The 17,789-nt window shown below is 37.3% G+C and overlaps 1 protein-coding gene across 3 annotated transcripts in view; it reads right to left on the minus strand.

The window, feature by feature from the left end:
- LOC126297792 (polyamine-transporting ATPase 13A3) overlaps positions 1–17,789 on the minus strand; it is a 422,483-nt gene that overhangs the window by 108,928 nt on the left and 295,766 nt on the right. For all 3 annotated transcript variants that reach the window (XM_049988996.1, XM_049988997.1, XM_049988995.1), the window contains 2 exons: positions 12,560–12,727; positions 7,457–7,527 (listed from right to left, as the gene is read on the minus strand). In XM_049988996.1, coding sequence (XP_049844953.1) covers positions 7,457–7,527; positions 12,560–12,727 — 239 coding nt within the window. The remainder of the gene's footprint in view (positions 1–7,456; positions 7,528–12,559; positions 12,728–17,789) is intronic.

A 17,789-nucleotide genomic window follows, 5' to 3' on the forward strand; every position in this document is an offset into this window, starting at 1 on the left:
ATTTAAGTCCTGTCTGCCTAATAAACTACGAAACTAGAGCGAGACAACAGCAAACGTGGAAGAATACACATATCATGTCATGTTTATATTCGTATTATTCTTATGCCCAATAGTGATACAGTCAGAAATGAAGCACGGCAATTGACTAGATTTTTAAATCTAAGATGACTCTAATTTCGATGCAGAATGTAATGTACTAAAAGAGGCAACTGGAATGATTTTCAAACGGAGAAAAATTTTCGCTAAACTCTTGTTCAGAACATCTTCTATCATACACAGTCTATTATTTGGTTCTTGTTGATCATTATCAAAGAAAGCAGCAGTGTAAGTAACAACAAAGAGCAGTCACTTGCCATTGTTTCGCTAATGAGACGATTGTAAGCGGTGGTACCGCGCACAAAAGCAAGCAGTGCGGCGAGTGACGACAAGCCGTAAACACTCATTATCAGAAAGTGACAAACAATGCATGGCACAATACAGTAATGCATTTTCAGCTTAGAGTGACATAAACACTTATAACAAAGAGGACAGCACTTATCAGATCAAAGAAAAATAAGCAGTCAATTCAAACCAGATGAAGCATGTGAAAAAGGAAGGGTACCCGTATAAATACGAACGGAGTGCCTGATGCATAGCAATAGCTACCTGGTAAACCTTAACTGCTAAGCTTATGACTCGAGCCAAACTACTGTAGCTGTATCATCATTCACTCGACCTAAATTATGTCTCATACTATAATGGACCAACTTTGTTTCGATTTGGAGGTGCGGCCTACAACTTTTTCTCACCTCGAATTTTGAGTCTCAAGTTTCAGGTGCGGCTTAGATTTGGGAAATTTTTTTTTTCCTTGATTTAGAGTCTCACTTTTCAGGTTAGATTCGAATGTGGCTTAGGTTCGAGTAAATACGGTACATCAACAGTTGGGAAAGATCTTGCCCACAGGAGGACTTGTATACTTGTGGAACTGTGATCAATAAAACTGAATTAGATTTGTAGAATTGTGGCAAACATTTCATCTTCAGGTAATGATGACAAATACAAGTTTGGCAAACACCGGTTAACATAAATGGTAAGAAACAGATTGACCATGGTGAAATCTCTAGCTGAACAGTAAAGGATATTATGAACATCAAACTACTGAAACGTGCCACATTTGAATCTGATCATTGCCACTCCTAGGCTAACGTGAATTTGTTCCTCTCTAGAAGATTCCTCCAAAAACTGGAAATAAAATTCAGAGACATCATATGATGAAACTTACGATCAGGCAAGAAGTTCAGGAGCAGCACCACTGGAACTTGACCTCTAAATCTGAGATTTGGACTAACACTGCATTCAGCAGTCAGCAGGCAGCCAATGTGACACTCCTGACAGGTCTTAAAGAAAAACTCCAATCGTGGAACAAAATCTGTGACAATACACTAGATCAAGGAACAATTTCCTGGAAAAAGTTGACATTGACAAAGGAACAGAAACATTTTGATTCAAGGAAACTTGTAGCTCGAGTGTTTTGATGTGTAAAGTAATCATACTGGAAACAACAGATAGAGCTGATACATCACTCATCAGGATTTCTTGAAGTACAATGTCAGGGACTTTTATCAAACCTTCAGGTTTAGTGTGAAAGGGTATAAAGACCCTAGTCTGTGTTCTACAGATGACACTGAAAATCTAGTCCTGAACAACATGGCAAATTGGAATATTTTGGCTCAGTACTTCAACCAACTACTCAACTGTGATGAGGCAACAGAGAGCTTACCAATCTTCCCTGTTGTTCAATGTATGTCTAATTCTCAGCCACCTTGTAATAGAATAATTAAGCAGATCATAGAGAACATGAAAGAAAATGAAGTAGCTGACAAAGATCCTATTAAGGTGGAACTACTGAAGCTATTTAATGAAGATTCTCTTTAAAGAGATCTGGAGAATGGGTACAACACTAGCTAAATGGCAGTCAGTACTTACCCATAGAAGATAATAAGAATGTCAACAATTTTGGGAGTATATCAATAGTGCCTGTTCCTTATGAGATTCTTTCTAAGGCATTCCTAAACACAACAGGAGTTCAATGTAATAAATGGTTGGTGAGTACCAGGCTGGTTTCGGAAAGGAGTGCTCCTATCCAGAACAAATTTTCAGTCTGAAGAACATCATCAGATATAAGACTACAAGGAGGCTTGACTATATGGTTGTATTTGTTGACTTCAGAAAGGCATATGTGATTAACTGAGAGTCATTACTAGATATCATGAAATAATTTGGAGGGCATGATATGTCCAGGAATGTGAATAAAGAGACTCTCACCTTTACAGTTCTAAATGTGAAATTCAAGAATGAGATTTCACAGACCTTCGAGGTAAAGTCTGGGGTCAGGCAAGGAGATGGATTTTTATCTGCCAGTTTTCAGTTGTTTCTTAGAAAAGATTATTCAAGAATGAAGAAAAATGCTGAACAAAAAAGGTTGGAGATGAAGATAAGTTTTAGTTAAGGCCCAAACTCAAAGCAGTGTATGTATGTTGAATGAATGGCTTTTGCAGATGACATGGCCATTTTTGCCAACAACATCAGCTAAGAGCTCAGGAAAACAAACCATCTTGAGAAGAAGAGCATCAGTGATGAGCCAGAATATGTGGTAACTGACCATAGGAAAAATTGGAAGAATCAAGATGTTTAAGTACATACATGAAGTAATCCAACAGAATGGGCTAGAGCACGAAATGGCCAGTATCTAGATCCAGAATTAGAGTGGGTGTATCAAGCAACTAAAAACATATATAAGAAAATGCTGAGTGTAGGAGCCAAAGTAAGACATGGCAGCACTGTTGTATGATGGGAAGATTTGTATGTTATGGAGAAGCTGTGCATGAATCAAAAAGGACATGTCAACCAGTTGCGTAAAAGGGAACACACGATACTATAGAATTTCTTAGGCAACACATACATTGATGGAAGGTTTGAATGGGGCACAATAGAGTAGTGTGCAGCAAGATGCAACCAGTAACTACAACTGCAAAGAGAAAATTACTTTCCTATGGGCACATCCCCCATGTGGATATATTTCACAAAGAAAATCAGGAATTTTCTAAATCCGAAGTCATCTAAGTTAAGATGGTTCCAAGAGTGTGAGAGAGATCCATGAGAGGTGAACATTGCTGCAGGCAAAATAAATTACAGGGATGCTGCCAAGATTAAAATGAAAAGCTATCAAGGTTTTATGGTATAATCAGATCCCAGGAGATGGAAAGAGCCTTTAACAGAGAAGCAATTAAGAAAGAGCTGGTTCGTAGACTCAAGTAATACTAGAAGAATTTTGGTACCACACGGCGTGGGATTTGAATCCGCACCAGACGTCATGGATGTCGAAGACCCATAGAGGTCGCTGCACCATAAGCTGTGGCGGCACGCGCCTCCTGGCCTGCTTTTAGTGTAGGGGTGCCACAGTGGAACACGTGGTCCCAGCGGCCAATAGCGGCACCCCCGAGAGCATACTTAAGCGCCGGCCACTCGCTCATCCAGTCAGTGTGATTTCGCTTACGTTGGTTTACACCTTGGTTGCGCTAGACTGCTTTCTTGCTGGTTCGTGTACGAGTTTGTTTCCTTGTGACTCTGTTGTTCGGTCTTGTCATATTCGTTCTGTCCTATGTTGGTCGTGTCTGTCCTTTTCCGTTATGTTGTTGTTCACGGGCTTCTCCACGGGACCCGCCGCGCCTTCCGTCAGTGCTACCCCACGTCCGTCCTGGTCGCAGTTACAACAAGAATGCCAAAGATGGCAGATCAACAAGATCTAGGCACTGAAAACAAAACCGGTTTTTACACCCATTCCACAACAGCTCAATTCGCAATTTGATTGGTGTGGGGGGAGGGGGGCAGGAGGAGGTGTATAATATGTCACTCACTCTTCTCTGTATACAAGTGTCATTTTTTCCAAAACCTATAAAGCCCTTGAACTAAAAGGAAGTGATAAACAATAAAACAAAGCAATGATTAACAATGTTGGACATAAACAGAGTAAAAAAATAAACAAACCATAATAATTGATGATGGCCCATGCAGCCACTACTCCAATTATCCCATTTTCCATCACATCCTTGCATCTACATCCTATACCCTCAATTACCTCCCCCCCCCCCCCCCCCCCCTCCCCCAAATTCCAGTTTCTGACTTACCACATGCACACACAACCATTTATGCATAAAAAAAGAAAGAAGAGACAGAGGGCACATTTTAATGCAATAAGAGTCAAGCCCTCTCATTGTACCTCACTTATTGGCTAATATAATAAACAAAAGAGGAATGAATGCCACATTCTGAATGAAAACCACAAACATAATAAGTCTGAATAGTTCACTAAAGTGACTGACAACATTGAAAAATTAAACACAAACAGAAAATAGATGTTTGTGTATGAACTAGTGACGTGTGAGGTTGTAAACAATGAAATGTTTGTTTAGCTGTTAGAGAAACAAATGAAGTCTACTGTTGATTTAGAAATAGATCTGAGATGAGACAATTTTGAAAAATAGTGAAATTAATATGCATTAAAAATCTGGGAAATATGTTTCAAAAGTTGTTTATAACATAAATAACAAAGGTCAAAACTGAAAGTCAAATGTCCAAAATATTTTCAGTAATATTTTCCACATATCTAATGCATTTATTACTTCCAGTTCTGCATCGCAGACACATTTCACAACTCAGTTATCAAAATCTTACAGGCAGAAAAGACAACCGTTCCAAATTATATTTCTTCAATTCTCTCCACATCACCACCATTCACATTTCTTTTCCATCATAAACAAGTAGACTGGACTCAAACTTTGTCTTCAGGTCCATCAATAATCACTGTATTTCCAGTACATGTATTTTCTATTAGCAGTGTACCTCTCAGACAATGATACTCGTACAAGTCATACTTAGTTTTTTCTTCCTCCACTCTGAAGCCTGTTTTTGAATTCAATACTGTCTATTCAGGCAAATGGTGGCACACTGGGACTAATGCAGCTTCACCAGAGCCCCGTCAGCCGTCACTCTTCAGGGTTCCTGTAGGGTTTTTACAGCTGTTACAGCAGTGCAGAGCACAGGGCATCTTTACTGCATTTCATCCCTACAGGCATTCCCCTACTCTGTGCCGTTGCCCGTCTCCCGCGAACTTGGACGTGGGGTTGGCCTTCTGGGAGACACTTTGCATGTAACAGAAGTAAAATCATTAAGATAATACTCCATCCACAGTCATTTCTAGCTCCATCATACTCTAAAGGAAGCATTTAATTATGAAGCTTCATTTTTGGTTACTCTCCTGTTTTCCCAAACTATTACATCTTTCAACTTTCAACTGTGAAAAAGGTTGAGGCAACAATCTGGCACGATAAAATACTTCCTTTGACCACTGAAGATGTCTGCTTACACAAGCATTGTTATGAAGAAGATAACTCCAAAACAAATAGTGAACATCAGTGATAGCTTAATATGGAAAGTTTTTGTGTAAGTTTACTGTGTCAGTAACATACTCAATATTCCAGTAATTGTGTCCCAAATAAAGAAATCAACAAGGAAAAAATTTCTGTGCCCATTTTCTCCTACTATTTTTAATTGCAAGCAGGCTTTAGACCAACCACAGTAGATATCAAAATCTGACAATGACATGTGGTAACCCAGTAAGCCAATATGTTGGTTTATATAAATAAATACTGTGGGATTGTCTGTAGTTTTTGAGTATCAGTATGTTTCATCAAGAATCCAATGATGGGAAATCCTACATATATATGAGGATACTTCATTACTCACAAAATAGACAAAATACACACACACTCACACACATTATGATCATGGACATGTATTGGTGTTGACTGAATTACTATTAAAAACGAACCAGCCAAGAAAACAGTACTTCATGAATTATACTCCTAAATAGGTCAGTAAAAAGTAGTACAAAGCATTAAAATGAAGCTCTCATGGGGAATATGACCATCTCAAACAAAAATGCCCACTTCTGTAATCTGAAATTAAGATAATGATCACGTTGGACTTATATGCATTGTTAGCTGGATACAGCACTCTACAAAAATTTGACTGTTTTCACTTGCACATTACACAGATCTCAAACATAGCATTTCAGTAAATGTTAGTTTTGGCTATTATTATTTGAGGTGCAACATCACAGGTCTTCATAGTGACATTTTTTCCTCAATTTACAGTAAATGATATATAGCAGAAACTGGCTGTTATCGTCTATTTTTCAGTCTAAGGCCATTTATTTACATGGATATTAAAATAACTGAAGCATGTATGTTCCAGAATATGTTATCTTCATTCACATCTATATTTCACAAAACACTTTCTGATGTGTTGTGGGGGCTACTTGTGGTACCACTATATCTCTCAATTTTTTCCTGTTTAATTAGCGAGGTTGTTAAACTCATCATTTATGTTATGTCATTTGTTACTACAGTGAAAGAAGTATATTATGCAGGGTGGCCATAGTGGTTTAGCAGGTAGAGCACTAGACTCTGGTCCTGGAGGTCACGGATTTGATCCTTGATAGGAGTGGAGTTTTTCCTTGCCCCAGTCTCTCCAGGATGCCCGCAAGTCCACTCAGTCTCTATCAAATGAGTACCAAACATCTGTCCTGGGGCAAAAGATGGCTGGGGCAACAGGCTTGCCACCCTATCCTTCATATCATCGCAGTGAAGAAAGCCTGTACTCTATCTACAATTCTGCCAGTAGCCCTGTCACAGACTGTGCACCACAGACTTTTTTACCCTGTTGGCATTAGGCAGTAATGATCCTTTGGTTTGTAAGGCTCTAAAGTTGGTATCTTTTCTGACAGATTTTTTCCTTGTAGTAAAGGTAGTGATGTCATATTTCCATTCTCTCTAACACACAACACTTTACCATCAAATCAAATGGTGGTGCAGAAGCCCACCCAGATGTGATGGTAATGGAGCACTCATGATGTCAACTAGCACCCAGCTTACGAACTCTATGCTCCACAAACCCTAACCCACCCCTTGCTTGCTGACCTCCCTGATGTGCTCTCAATATGGTACATCCAGTATTTTACATTAGTAATGCTTTTAATCTTCATTGTTCTTATAGCGTCAGTTTTATTCTTGAAATACATCCAGCTTTATATAGTTCTCAGAATATTAAGAACATCCTCATCTTTTCTTCCTATATACCTTAGCAATTTCAATTATTATATTCAGTCGACACTGGTTAAGTTTTCACAAGAAAAATGTATTAATGATGCTTTACTTTTACATTCTCATGATGGCTGCTGTCATTGTACCCTCATGGTACAGCACAAATGAATTGTAGGATTCGTTTAAAAAATTATATCAGCTCTGCATTGAATCTAAATATCAATAACTGATGAAACAGAGTAATGAGCACAAGTGGAACTTTACACTTTTTAGTATTCAGTCAATTATAAATAATCTTAGATGTTATAACTCACAAGGCACTGTCAGCTCTCACTGTTTTCACTGTCTTCACGTAGTACCGCCGATGTCTTTTGTGGTACTGCTCCTATAATGAAATCAATAACACAGAAGTGAATCAACTACACACTGGAAACTGCATAACTTCATTCTGCAAGTGCAGTAGTTGTAAATTACACACTATTACATTTTTACAGTATGAAACTTGGGAGCGAAATGTAAAAGTATATTCACATTTTTACCTCAAACAACTAAGTATATATGGTGAACTTATGAATACATGAATTATACAAAATGGGAATACAACTGAGAAAATAATTACAATTATAAATACTCACCTTTCTGTGTCTTTGAATATAGGAATTATTAGACATGATACAAGAGAAAAATGTGCACAACATAATTAGGAAAAGAAAAAGTGTGAGAGCACAATGAATTTTAGTATTCAAAAGGAATAAATAAAAATAACATCTTATCAGAAACACCAAAACTGAGATGCAGTTGATAACACGCTATACACATGAACCAAATTGAGAGTTTTCCGATCAACTCCATCATAATTTTCTCCAAATTAGCACCATGAAAAGAAAACCAGTTTTCCAAAAGTATGAGAGTAAATTTATGACACTCTGTGTGTGTGTGGGGGGGGGGGGGGGGGGGCAGGAATAAGAAGAGAAGAAGAAGATGACAATGCAACAGAAGTAAATAATATTAAAAAAGCAGCAACTGTACAACTTGTAAATGGTTACTGGCTTAACTTTTTATTATCTGTATTTATACAGGGGAATTTCTTGTTTGCATCACAAAGAAAGCAGAGTGGATCATAAACAATTTATACATTTTCCATGACAAACATATAAAACAAATACAGATAGTTTGCATCAAATTATGTGATTAATTCCAAGAGAAAACACAACTAGTGAAGTAATCAGTCTTCTGACAGATTTGATGTGGCCTAAACTTTAATGAGCTATGACCATGGAAATTAAAATTAGAATACTGGGTGAAGTCTTTGGTATCATCTGAACTTGTTTAAAAGATGTTTGTGGCTCAAATACAAGAAAATAAAATACCACAGGATTTAGCAAATGAAAAAGGGGGAACTTAGTTGATAAACTCATTTATCTCGTTCCAAATTAACACAGACATGTAACCAAAAATAATATGATTTGTGTTGACATCTAGTTTTATATAGTAAATATAGTGGGTGATGAGAAACAGAGATAAATGGACACAACAACAAGGCATTCCCTTGAATGAATAATAATGATAATTTTGTTAATCTGTACATATAAAAAAAGAGTTACAGTTGATAAGAGCTTAATACATTTGAGTCATTAGAAATAGAGTATCAGCTATTGCTCTGTCCCGGAATTTGCTGAACTGATTTAGGGTAGCTACAGAGAACCTAAATTAGTGGGGCTATTTTATATAGATTTCAACACACATTACTATGATAATGGAAGGCCTTGGGTGGGATACAAATAATGTAATGATTAAAGATAATCAATCCCTCACAATATTCTTGAGGCACTGTGCAGCTGATAGGCATGTAGAATGAAGACATTTGTTGAGATTCACCTTCTGGGGAAAAAAACCTTGTTAAAAAGCTCAACAGCATTTTTAGTCTTGTTTATGTGTCTATCAATCACTCAAAGTCTCAGTTATATGATCAGTGATTATCTTTACCCCTTATATTGTTTGTAGACTTCCACAGATCCTTATTAAGGTATCATATCTACTGTTTGGAAAATCAAAAAAAGTAATTAAATATTCTCTGTTGAGACATTTTAAATGCCGATAACATACTTGTCACATCAGTGTAGCAGATATGTCCTAGTTAATGTTAGAAGACACAAGTAATGGAATGAAGGAAAGGGAGAGAATCAAACCTGATGCCAGTACATACCTTACTTCTCACAAAAACTGCCAGGTCTCATATTCCCATGCAGCAAGTATGACAACAATTACAACTTTCTTAAGGTCTCATTCTGCAAAGCAATGAAGAAACTCGTCCAGGACACTGGTGTGCAACTCACTGATCAGTAACTGTAGATCATTCTGTCTCCTTGCATTTCTGGCTAAATTCTCAAGACAGAAAATGTTAACATCACCACAATTACAGTCTAAATTTACTCTTCTGTGCTCATTTAGCACCTCTTTGTATCTGCAAGTCATCTTGATGGATCCCAGGTAACTCTCTCCCTTTGGCAGTGCCTTCCACACCTCTACTATAAGAATCTCATTAGTTTACTTGTCTTGAGTGATAAGGGGTGATCTGTCTTATGGGCTGTTACTATGGGGCCACTAATGTCATGTCGCCGGCCGCGGTGGTCTCGCGGTTCTAGGCGCGCAGTCCGGAACCGTGCGACTGCTACGGTCGCAGGTTCGAATCCTGCCTCGGGCATGGATGTGTGTGATGTCCTTAGGTTAGTTAGGTTTAAGTAGTTCTAAGTTCTAGGGGACTAATGACCACAGCAGTTGAGTCCCATAGTGCTCAGAGCCATTTGAACCATTTGAACTAATGTCATGTCAGTGGTGTACTACTGATGCAGAAAATAGTGCTATGAATAATGTGCAAGGTTGGTCCAAAGGAACATTGTCGTCCCTTATTCATCAAAATGAAAATAATGACAGTGATAAATCTTTACATATGCATCACTGATACATGCTGAAAATAACAGAACAAAATTTAACACCAGAGAGAACATACACTTTCATGACACCAGAAATAAAGAGAGCACTGACATTCCTAGACATAGGCTGACAAAAACAGGCAACTCTCATAAAGTGAACAGTTTGAAATAATTTATAAAATTACCACATACTGCACTTAATACACCTTTCAATAATTTTCAAAGTAAACTGCACAAATGGTTAACAGACAATCCATGCTACAGTCTTACAGAATTCTTGATACTTGTAACATAGAAATTGAGTATTAGCCGATGACTGCAATACTGTACAATTGATTAATGTAGCATAAATAATTTGTGCTTGTAATGCAAACACTAACCAATATAGTAAATCTTCTGTATGTTGACATCATTATAAAGCCTATTTCAATGCCTGTGGTCAATGGCAAGTAAAGAATCTGAATCTGAACTGCTTGAAAGAAAGTGTACTTCTTAGATAAGATCACTTGTAAACAACATTTATTGTCAATTACCAGTTTCAGTAAGCACGATTACTATCTTCAGATCTTGATAAAAGGTTACTATATGTCTCCTATATCCTGGCTGCAAAGATGTACACATTAGTGTTTGGTATGAGCTATGAGCATCTGGCAAATTATTCTGTATATTGTGGTTTTAGACTTGACTTGGTGATGCATCATTCATCTCGTCCCGCACATACCTGGCATTGTTTTAGAAAGAGTACTTGTACAGCTGGTGTAGTAGACATGTAATAACCTTTTATTGAGATCTGAAGATGGTAACCATGCTTACTGAAACCAGTAATCGACACTAATAGTTGTTTACAAGCAATCTTGCCTAACAAGTTCACCTTCTCTCAAGTAATAAGAATATCACATGACACAACTGCTTTCTTCTCTCTTGCCTCTAACATTCCTCAGAGATGTCAATAATGACCCTATGTGATCTCTTGTCAGTTTGCCATTCAACACTGAATCACAATGAACTCCTTATTCAACAGACCAAAGTCTTTATCTGATTAGTTTCTATAAACTCTCTCACTTGACTGGATGTTCTAACTTGAGAAACATGACATCATTTCACCAATATTCTGTGTCATAATCAAAATTGCTCACTTCACCAAAGAAGTGTCAAAAAGCATATTTTACAATAAAGTTTCCTTTCCTGTATATTTAAAAATAAAATCTCAAAAGAAAGAAAGAAACAAAAAAAAAAACTCTAGTTAAAATAAGTTCGAAATCAAAAGCACATCACACTATGTGAAAGACAGTGTGTTACTACTTCTTGCAGTTATGTGGGGCCATGTGTCTTTGAGGCGTCAAAGTGTCATTATTTCAGTTCTCAATGTAAAATGAGTTTTAACCACCACTATTTGTGAGCTTCAGTACTTTTGCCCTAGCTAATCATTTCACTCTGTGAGTTCTGTATGTGATGAGCATTTTGGAATGTAGCTTCAACATTTAGCACTGATATTTGAGTTAATATGCATTTGATGATGCCAGTCTTGTTATCAGAATGTTCACTATGGATGACAGTAAGGAGACATGTCTGCTGCTGTACATGGGACACTGTCACATATTTCTGGCTCAACTTTTCAAGAGAATATCAGAAGCAGAAGCTGTGCCCCAATGTGGAACATACCTCTCCATCATCAGTTGCCAGGAGAGAAACTTTTAATAAGCATCTAATGTGGGACTAAGAGATCAAGGGCAAGAGAGTGAGTGACTGAGTGACTGAGTGAGAGAGAGAGCAGACACATGTCACAATATATTTCCTCTCTTTCTGTGCAGAATGTATTGCTCAGTCACCTTTTTATATACACACTACTATCCACCTGCATAGCCGAAATCGTAATGTAAGCCTGTGCGGAAGGCTGGTTCAAATTTTGGAATTGAAGAAATTTTCACCACCAGAATTTAGCTGGCAATGGGAGGGGATGTGGTGGCGTAAATTCTTTATCAGTACACTTTGTGCCAATACCTGGATTACATACAAAAAATCTCTACAACATTTCATGAAATGAGAGCATACAGCACTGTTGGTGGTGATTCGTCTGTCAGATGGGGACATTTAAGCCCAGCAGACCCTATGGTGCCATTTGAGAGGAGTAAGCCATGTGAAAGCATTGGGCTTGGCCCTCCACCTTATCTCATCATCATACAACACAAACATGATGTCTCACTACACACACCAATTACGGTCACCTACAATCAACAGGTATACTTAATGCACAATCCTCACACTTCACAAAGGAAAGGTGTTGGTGGGCGAGAATGAATGGAAAATCTTTCCAAGTAGATGACTAAATCTATCTCTCGGGGTAACCTAGTCAGCAATGCCATATGATAATCAGTCAATACACACTACTCTAACAAGGTACAAACATTTCTTTATGTAAAAGCATTCTCCCCTCCCTCAAGTTTACATACAGTTTTATAAACATATCTGTCAATGACTACTTACAGCAACCAACACTTTCTCAGCACTCTGAAGTGAGCATCTTTTGTGTGTAGACTTGAGCATCCAGGTTGGTTTCCAGTGGAAAAGTAATCTTGCTAGTCCACATGTGAGCAGTATCAGCGTCCATGTCCCAGCAGTTTTCCAAGGACACTTCTTGTATCCATATATTTCCTAATGAAAATACATAATTATTAACTATATGCCAATGACATAATGACAAATTATGATTCTTTTGTTATAATGCTATTCAATAAAATTCATAAAGAAATCATTTGTGTAAACAATACGTATGTCACAAATGTCCAGCAAGATGTAAGCGAAACAGATGTATAGGATGGATGGGTGGATGGAATTTGAATACTGTTGTACAAGTGTTTTCCAGAAGACCAGAAAGTTTGGAAGATGATAAAATCTGAGACCAACTCTAGTACATATTTTAACACAGACATATAACCAACAACAATAAACTATCACACAGTTCATGTAGTCACACTTTGAGCTATCAGTTTAATGCCTTTGTTCTCAGAATTTGTTTATTAAAAACTTGAATGCACAGTATTAATTTTCCGCAATATCTATTTAATAGTTTGTTATGAACCAGCTTTTGGCTTCCTAGGCCATGTCGTATCTGATGATGGCCTTGTAAGCTGAAAGTAGATTCATAACGAACTATTAAACAAATATTATTGTGGAACATTAATACTGTGTATTCAAGTTTTAATGCTTCTATGTGCCTCCAACATCAGACAGAATATTCAATAAATATGATTTGATTAATTTCTTTTTAACTTTACAACCATTCCCACCTTTTTATTTTATAAAAGTTTCTTTCAAGAAGAGAGGTGCTGGTGAAGCAAGTGAATTATACTACTAACAGCCTTTTCATGGAGTAAACCATAGTGGCAAATATACTGAATAAATGATTATTCTTACTGGTAACTGAATAATAGCAGCTATTGTTTGTAAATAACTGAAGAACAGATTGGTGTGACAGACTGGCCAAACTCATACCATGTTCTATGGTCTTCTCAAGAGCGAACCCTTTCCCTCCAGCAGGCCATTAGCCTTCTGTAGAGATGATGCAATATCATCTTCACTGTGTGAGCAATTTAAAGTTCTCCAAATAACTCTTTAATTAATTTATATTCCATGAGATACATTCATGTTCCAGGTCCACTTTCTATGACATAAAAAGAGGATTTTCAGTGCGGGAACTTTTTTCCTTCATTTCCATGTAATTCTAACAACTGATTCATTACAAAAGTGAAAATTTTCAATATCTAATGAATCGTTTATTATTTTCATAATCTTTACCCTAGAAATTGAATTTTTCTCTGAAATTTTGACAGTTACTTCCCATTAAAACTATTTTCTTGCACTTATGTTCCAATTCAATGATTTTCCTGGTATTTGTGAAGGTAGTTTTGGTCCACTAGGAACAGCTGCATGCACACAAACAACTTTCAGTTGATGGAGGCAGAAAGGGAACAGCATTCAGATATCTGGAGAATACTAAATTCATATGTTAGCCCCCAAGGTAGGTACTCATCAATGCTCAAAGTTGTTTGTTTTTGTGAGGAAATGTAGTGATTTGCCATGTACTTTGACAGCAAGAGGAAGTGAACCTGTTGTGAAGCCAAATAGCTTTACAGTGTAGTTTCAAAAGTGCTATTAAATACTGCACTTGTGTATTGAGAGCAGCTTTTCCTCCAAAACAATCTCACAACTTTGAATCCTTCTGCAGTAATAACAAAAGAACATATGGAAATTGGACAAAAAACATTTCACAACACTTTTGAAATACTAGTGGAGACACAACTCATGATACAAGATAAACTAATAGCCCACAAATAAATCAATGAAGAAGGTCTTTTTTGGAGAAGCCAATGAAGTCACTTCATCAGATGATTACGAAAACAAAGACAAGCACATGAAAGTGGACAGCGATTATGTTCTGCTGGATTACAGGATTTGTAAATCACTGTAAGACTCAGTTTCTAACACACAATTCAACAAAAGCCAACGTTTTAATTTCACAGAATGGGCATATGATTAGTGAAACTGAACAGTTCAAATTTCTAGGTATTCAGATAGATAGTAAACTTCATGGAGAGCCCACATTCAGGATCTTGTTCAGAAACTTAATGCTGCCATTTTTACTATTCAAACAGTAACTGAAGTAAGTGATCGTTTGACACACAAATTAGTTTACTTCAATTATTTTCATTCGCTTATGTCATATGGTATTATATTTTGGTGTAGCTCTTCCCACTCTAAAAGGATATCTTGGCTCAGAAACAGGTGGTTCCGGCAATAAGTGGTGTAAGTTTGCAAACATTTTGTGGACCCCTGTTCATTAGTCTGGGTATTTTGACATTGGCCTCCCAATATATATATTCTTAACTGTTGTTTCTTGTTAACAATAACAGCTTATTACCAAGAATTAGCAGCTTTCACTCAGTTAATACTCAGCAGAAATCCAATCTGCATTTGGATCACACTACCTTAAGTATTGTGCAGAAAGGTGTGCAGTATATTGCTGTAACTATTTTCAGTAAGCAATCACAAGAATTCAAAAATGTTAGCAGTAATTCGTGCTCTTTCAAATCCAAACTGAAGAGTTCTGTCACAGGTCACTCTTTCTATTCTGTTGAGGAGTTCCTTGAAAAATTAAACTGATTCGTATATTATATTGTTGATTGGGTTTACTTAAACTTATGGCTTGGCTTTTTTGAGTTAATAAACATTTTATTTGATCTGCTTTTACTTTTATGTTGTAATTTCAAGTACTGACACATTCCAGGACCTTGGAAATTTGCTCCTCAATTTGGTCCTACAGAATTAGACATGTAAATAAATAATTAAAAATTTAAAAAAACAGTCTAGTGAGAGAGCATACAGGTTGGAGTTCAGCCTCTCTTAATAGAAATGGAGGGGGGGATGCCTCAAAAGCACAAAAGCTATGTAAAGACAGGAAGAACATATAAAACAAGGTAGAGCAAAGAACAAAGAAGTTAAAACAATTGATTTGTGGACCTATGATCATTTCATACAAGCTTGAAAATGTAATCAGCAGGTGAGAAACTTGCAGCAATGGGCTCTTGCTGCTGATAGCCAATTTCCTGATTTGAATTTTCAAGCTTCTGTCTCATCTGTCATACTCTTCAAGTGAAGGCATTGGATTCATCAGAGAAAAGTCACCACATTTGCAACCAAGAATGAAAGTGCTTCACTGCAGGAAATCCTTCATAAAGCAGCAAATTTCTGAACACAGACACGAACTCTCATACCAAAATATGACAGGAATTTTTTTATTAACACTGATCAAACAGGTATTACAGAGAAAAGAACCCAGTCATTCATATACACTGAAACACAATTTTTACAGACCATCTGATAGTAATTTGTGAATGATGTTTGTTCTAGGGTGCTAATGTCAGTCAGCTTATGGTCAGACTCATGACAAACGAGTATCAGAGGTGGTTCTTGTGCACAACAAGAATATGTGTAAGGTGACACATTCGTACACTGCACAATGTGATGTCACCTTCTCTGGAAAATTACTACAAACAGTCCACACTTGCTTGCAAGATACCACTGGCTCATTTGGGTCAAGGATGAAAAAAAATCAGTTGATGGGTACATACACTAAGATATTATGATAACATCTTCAAAGTCGGGCAAACTCATAATTACATTATACAAGATCAATGCATTAGATAGAACATTATCAAATGCACACAGAGCGAGAAACTTGAATTTTGTCTGTCTCAAGTTACAAGTTAATGTTCAGAGATGGATGTAAATGCTCATGACATTCCTGTGGAAAGGATTGTACAAAGTTAAGTAATTCTTCTTATCTACTTTGTAATAAAGTTTTATGTGTTATAGTATCCACTCGCTCTCCTCCTGGAGCAGACCAAAGAGCTACCCAGTGTACCGGTGAGTGTATTTTTATCTGGCACAAATGAATTTTCATCTGGTACAACATATAGTAATGAGGTTGTTCGTAATATAACTTTGCCTCGCCTGCTTGCAAATGATTTATGTGTGCACATCCACATGCCTTAGTGGCCTGGGGTTGTCAGATGCATGTATTCTTGCCGCTGTTCTCAAACTGCCAGGTCCTGATCCAAAAAAAAGTTCTGTCCACTGTGGAATCTAAAACCTATTGTGGATACAACTGAAGTCGATTTTGAGGCTTCACGTACATTTGTTGTTCAATGTGCACTTCAAAGTCAGTCTAATGTTAATGCTAGTCTTAAAGTGAATAAAATAGGGCTCAGACTAACAGTAAACATATACGTAAAAAGTTTCAGTCTCATGGTTCATGATGTGTGCGGAAATCTTCTCCTCAGTGATTTTCAAATCATGAACAAAAAGCTTGTCTTTGTCATGCCATAAAACATTTAAAGTGTGGAAAGCCAGGTCATGTCCAAACAGTTTGTTTACAAGGCAAGCCAGGTGTGAGCAAAGGTCAACGCCATGTAGGCACATGGTAACAGCATAGCTATCACCAAGTGCATTCTGTATTGGCGAGGCCATTAAAATTAGTGCAAGCAACAGCTTGCTCTTCCACATTGTGGAATTATTCTGCTGCAGCCTGCAGATAAGAAAGGTACAGGAAGTGAGATCTGATCCATAGATGTCACACTTATAAACTACATGCTTACTCACTCAGCTAAGGATTTCTTGGATACTAGCTACCATACAAAGTATACAAGCACACCTAAAAGTTTCCAACTCAATTTTAATGAAAATGGTTGAGAGTTGCAGCTTCCTGTTTTCATATGTTGATGTCCTAGTCATGCCCTACACACCCTGACAATATGGATCAAACTGGGCCTTGCAATTTCCAGAGTTTCAGCAGTCAGTACAGCTTTGGTGACAGTGTAGCAGATAAGGTAGCCAGTTGTGACAGTACAGCTTAACAGCTCATGCATCGAAGCTACTTACAAGAATAATATATAGAAGAATCGAAAAGAAAATTGAGAATGCGCTAGGTGACGATCAGTTTGGCTTTAGGAAAAGTAAAGGCACAAGAGAGGCAATTCTGACGTTACGGCTAATAATGGAAGCAAGGCTAAAGAAAAATGAAGACATGTTCATAGGATTTGTCGACCTGGAAAAAGCGTTCGACAATATAAAATGGTGCAAGCTGTTCGAGATTCTGAAAAAAGTAGGGGTAAGCTATAGGGAGAGACAGGTCATATACAATATGTACAACAACCAA

The sequence above is a fragment of the Schistocerca gregaria genome, chromosome X, assembly GCF_023897955.1.
Source record: "Schistocerca gregaria isolate iqSchGreg1 chromosome X, iqSchGreg1.2, whole genome shotgun sequence".
Classification (NCBI taxonomy): Eukaryota; Metazoa; Arthropoda; class Insecta; order Orthoptera; family Acrididae; genus Schistocerca; species Schistocerca gregaria.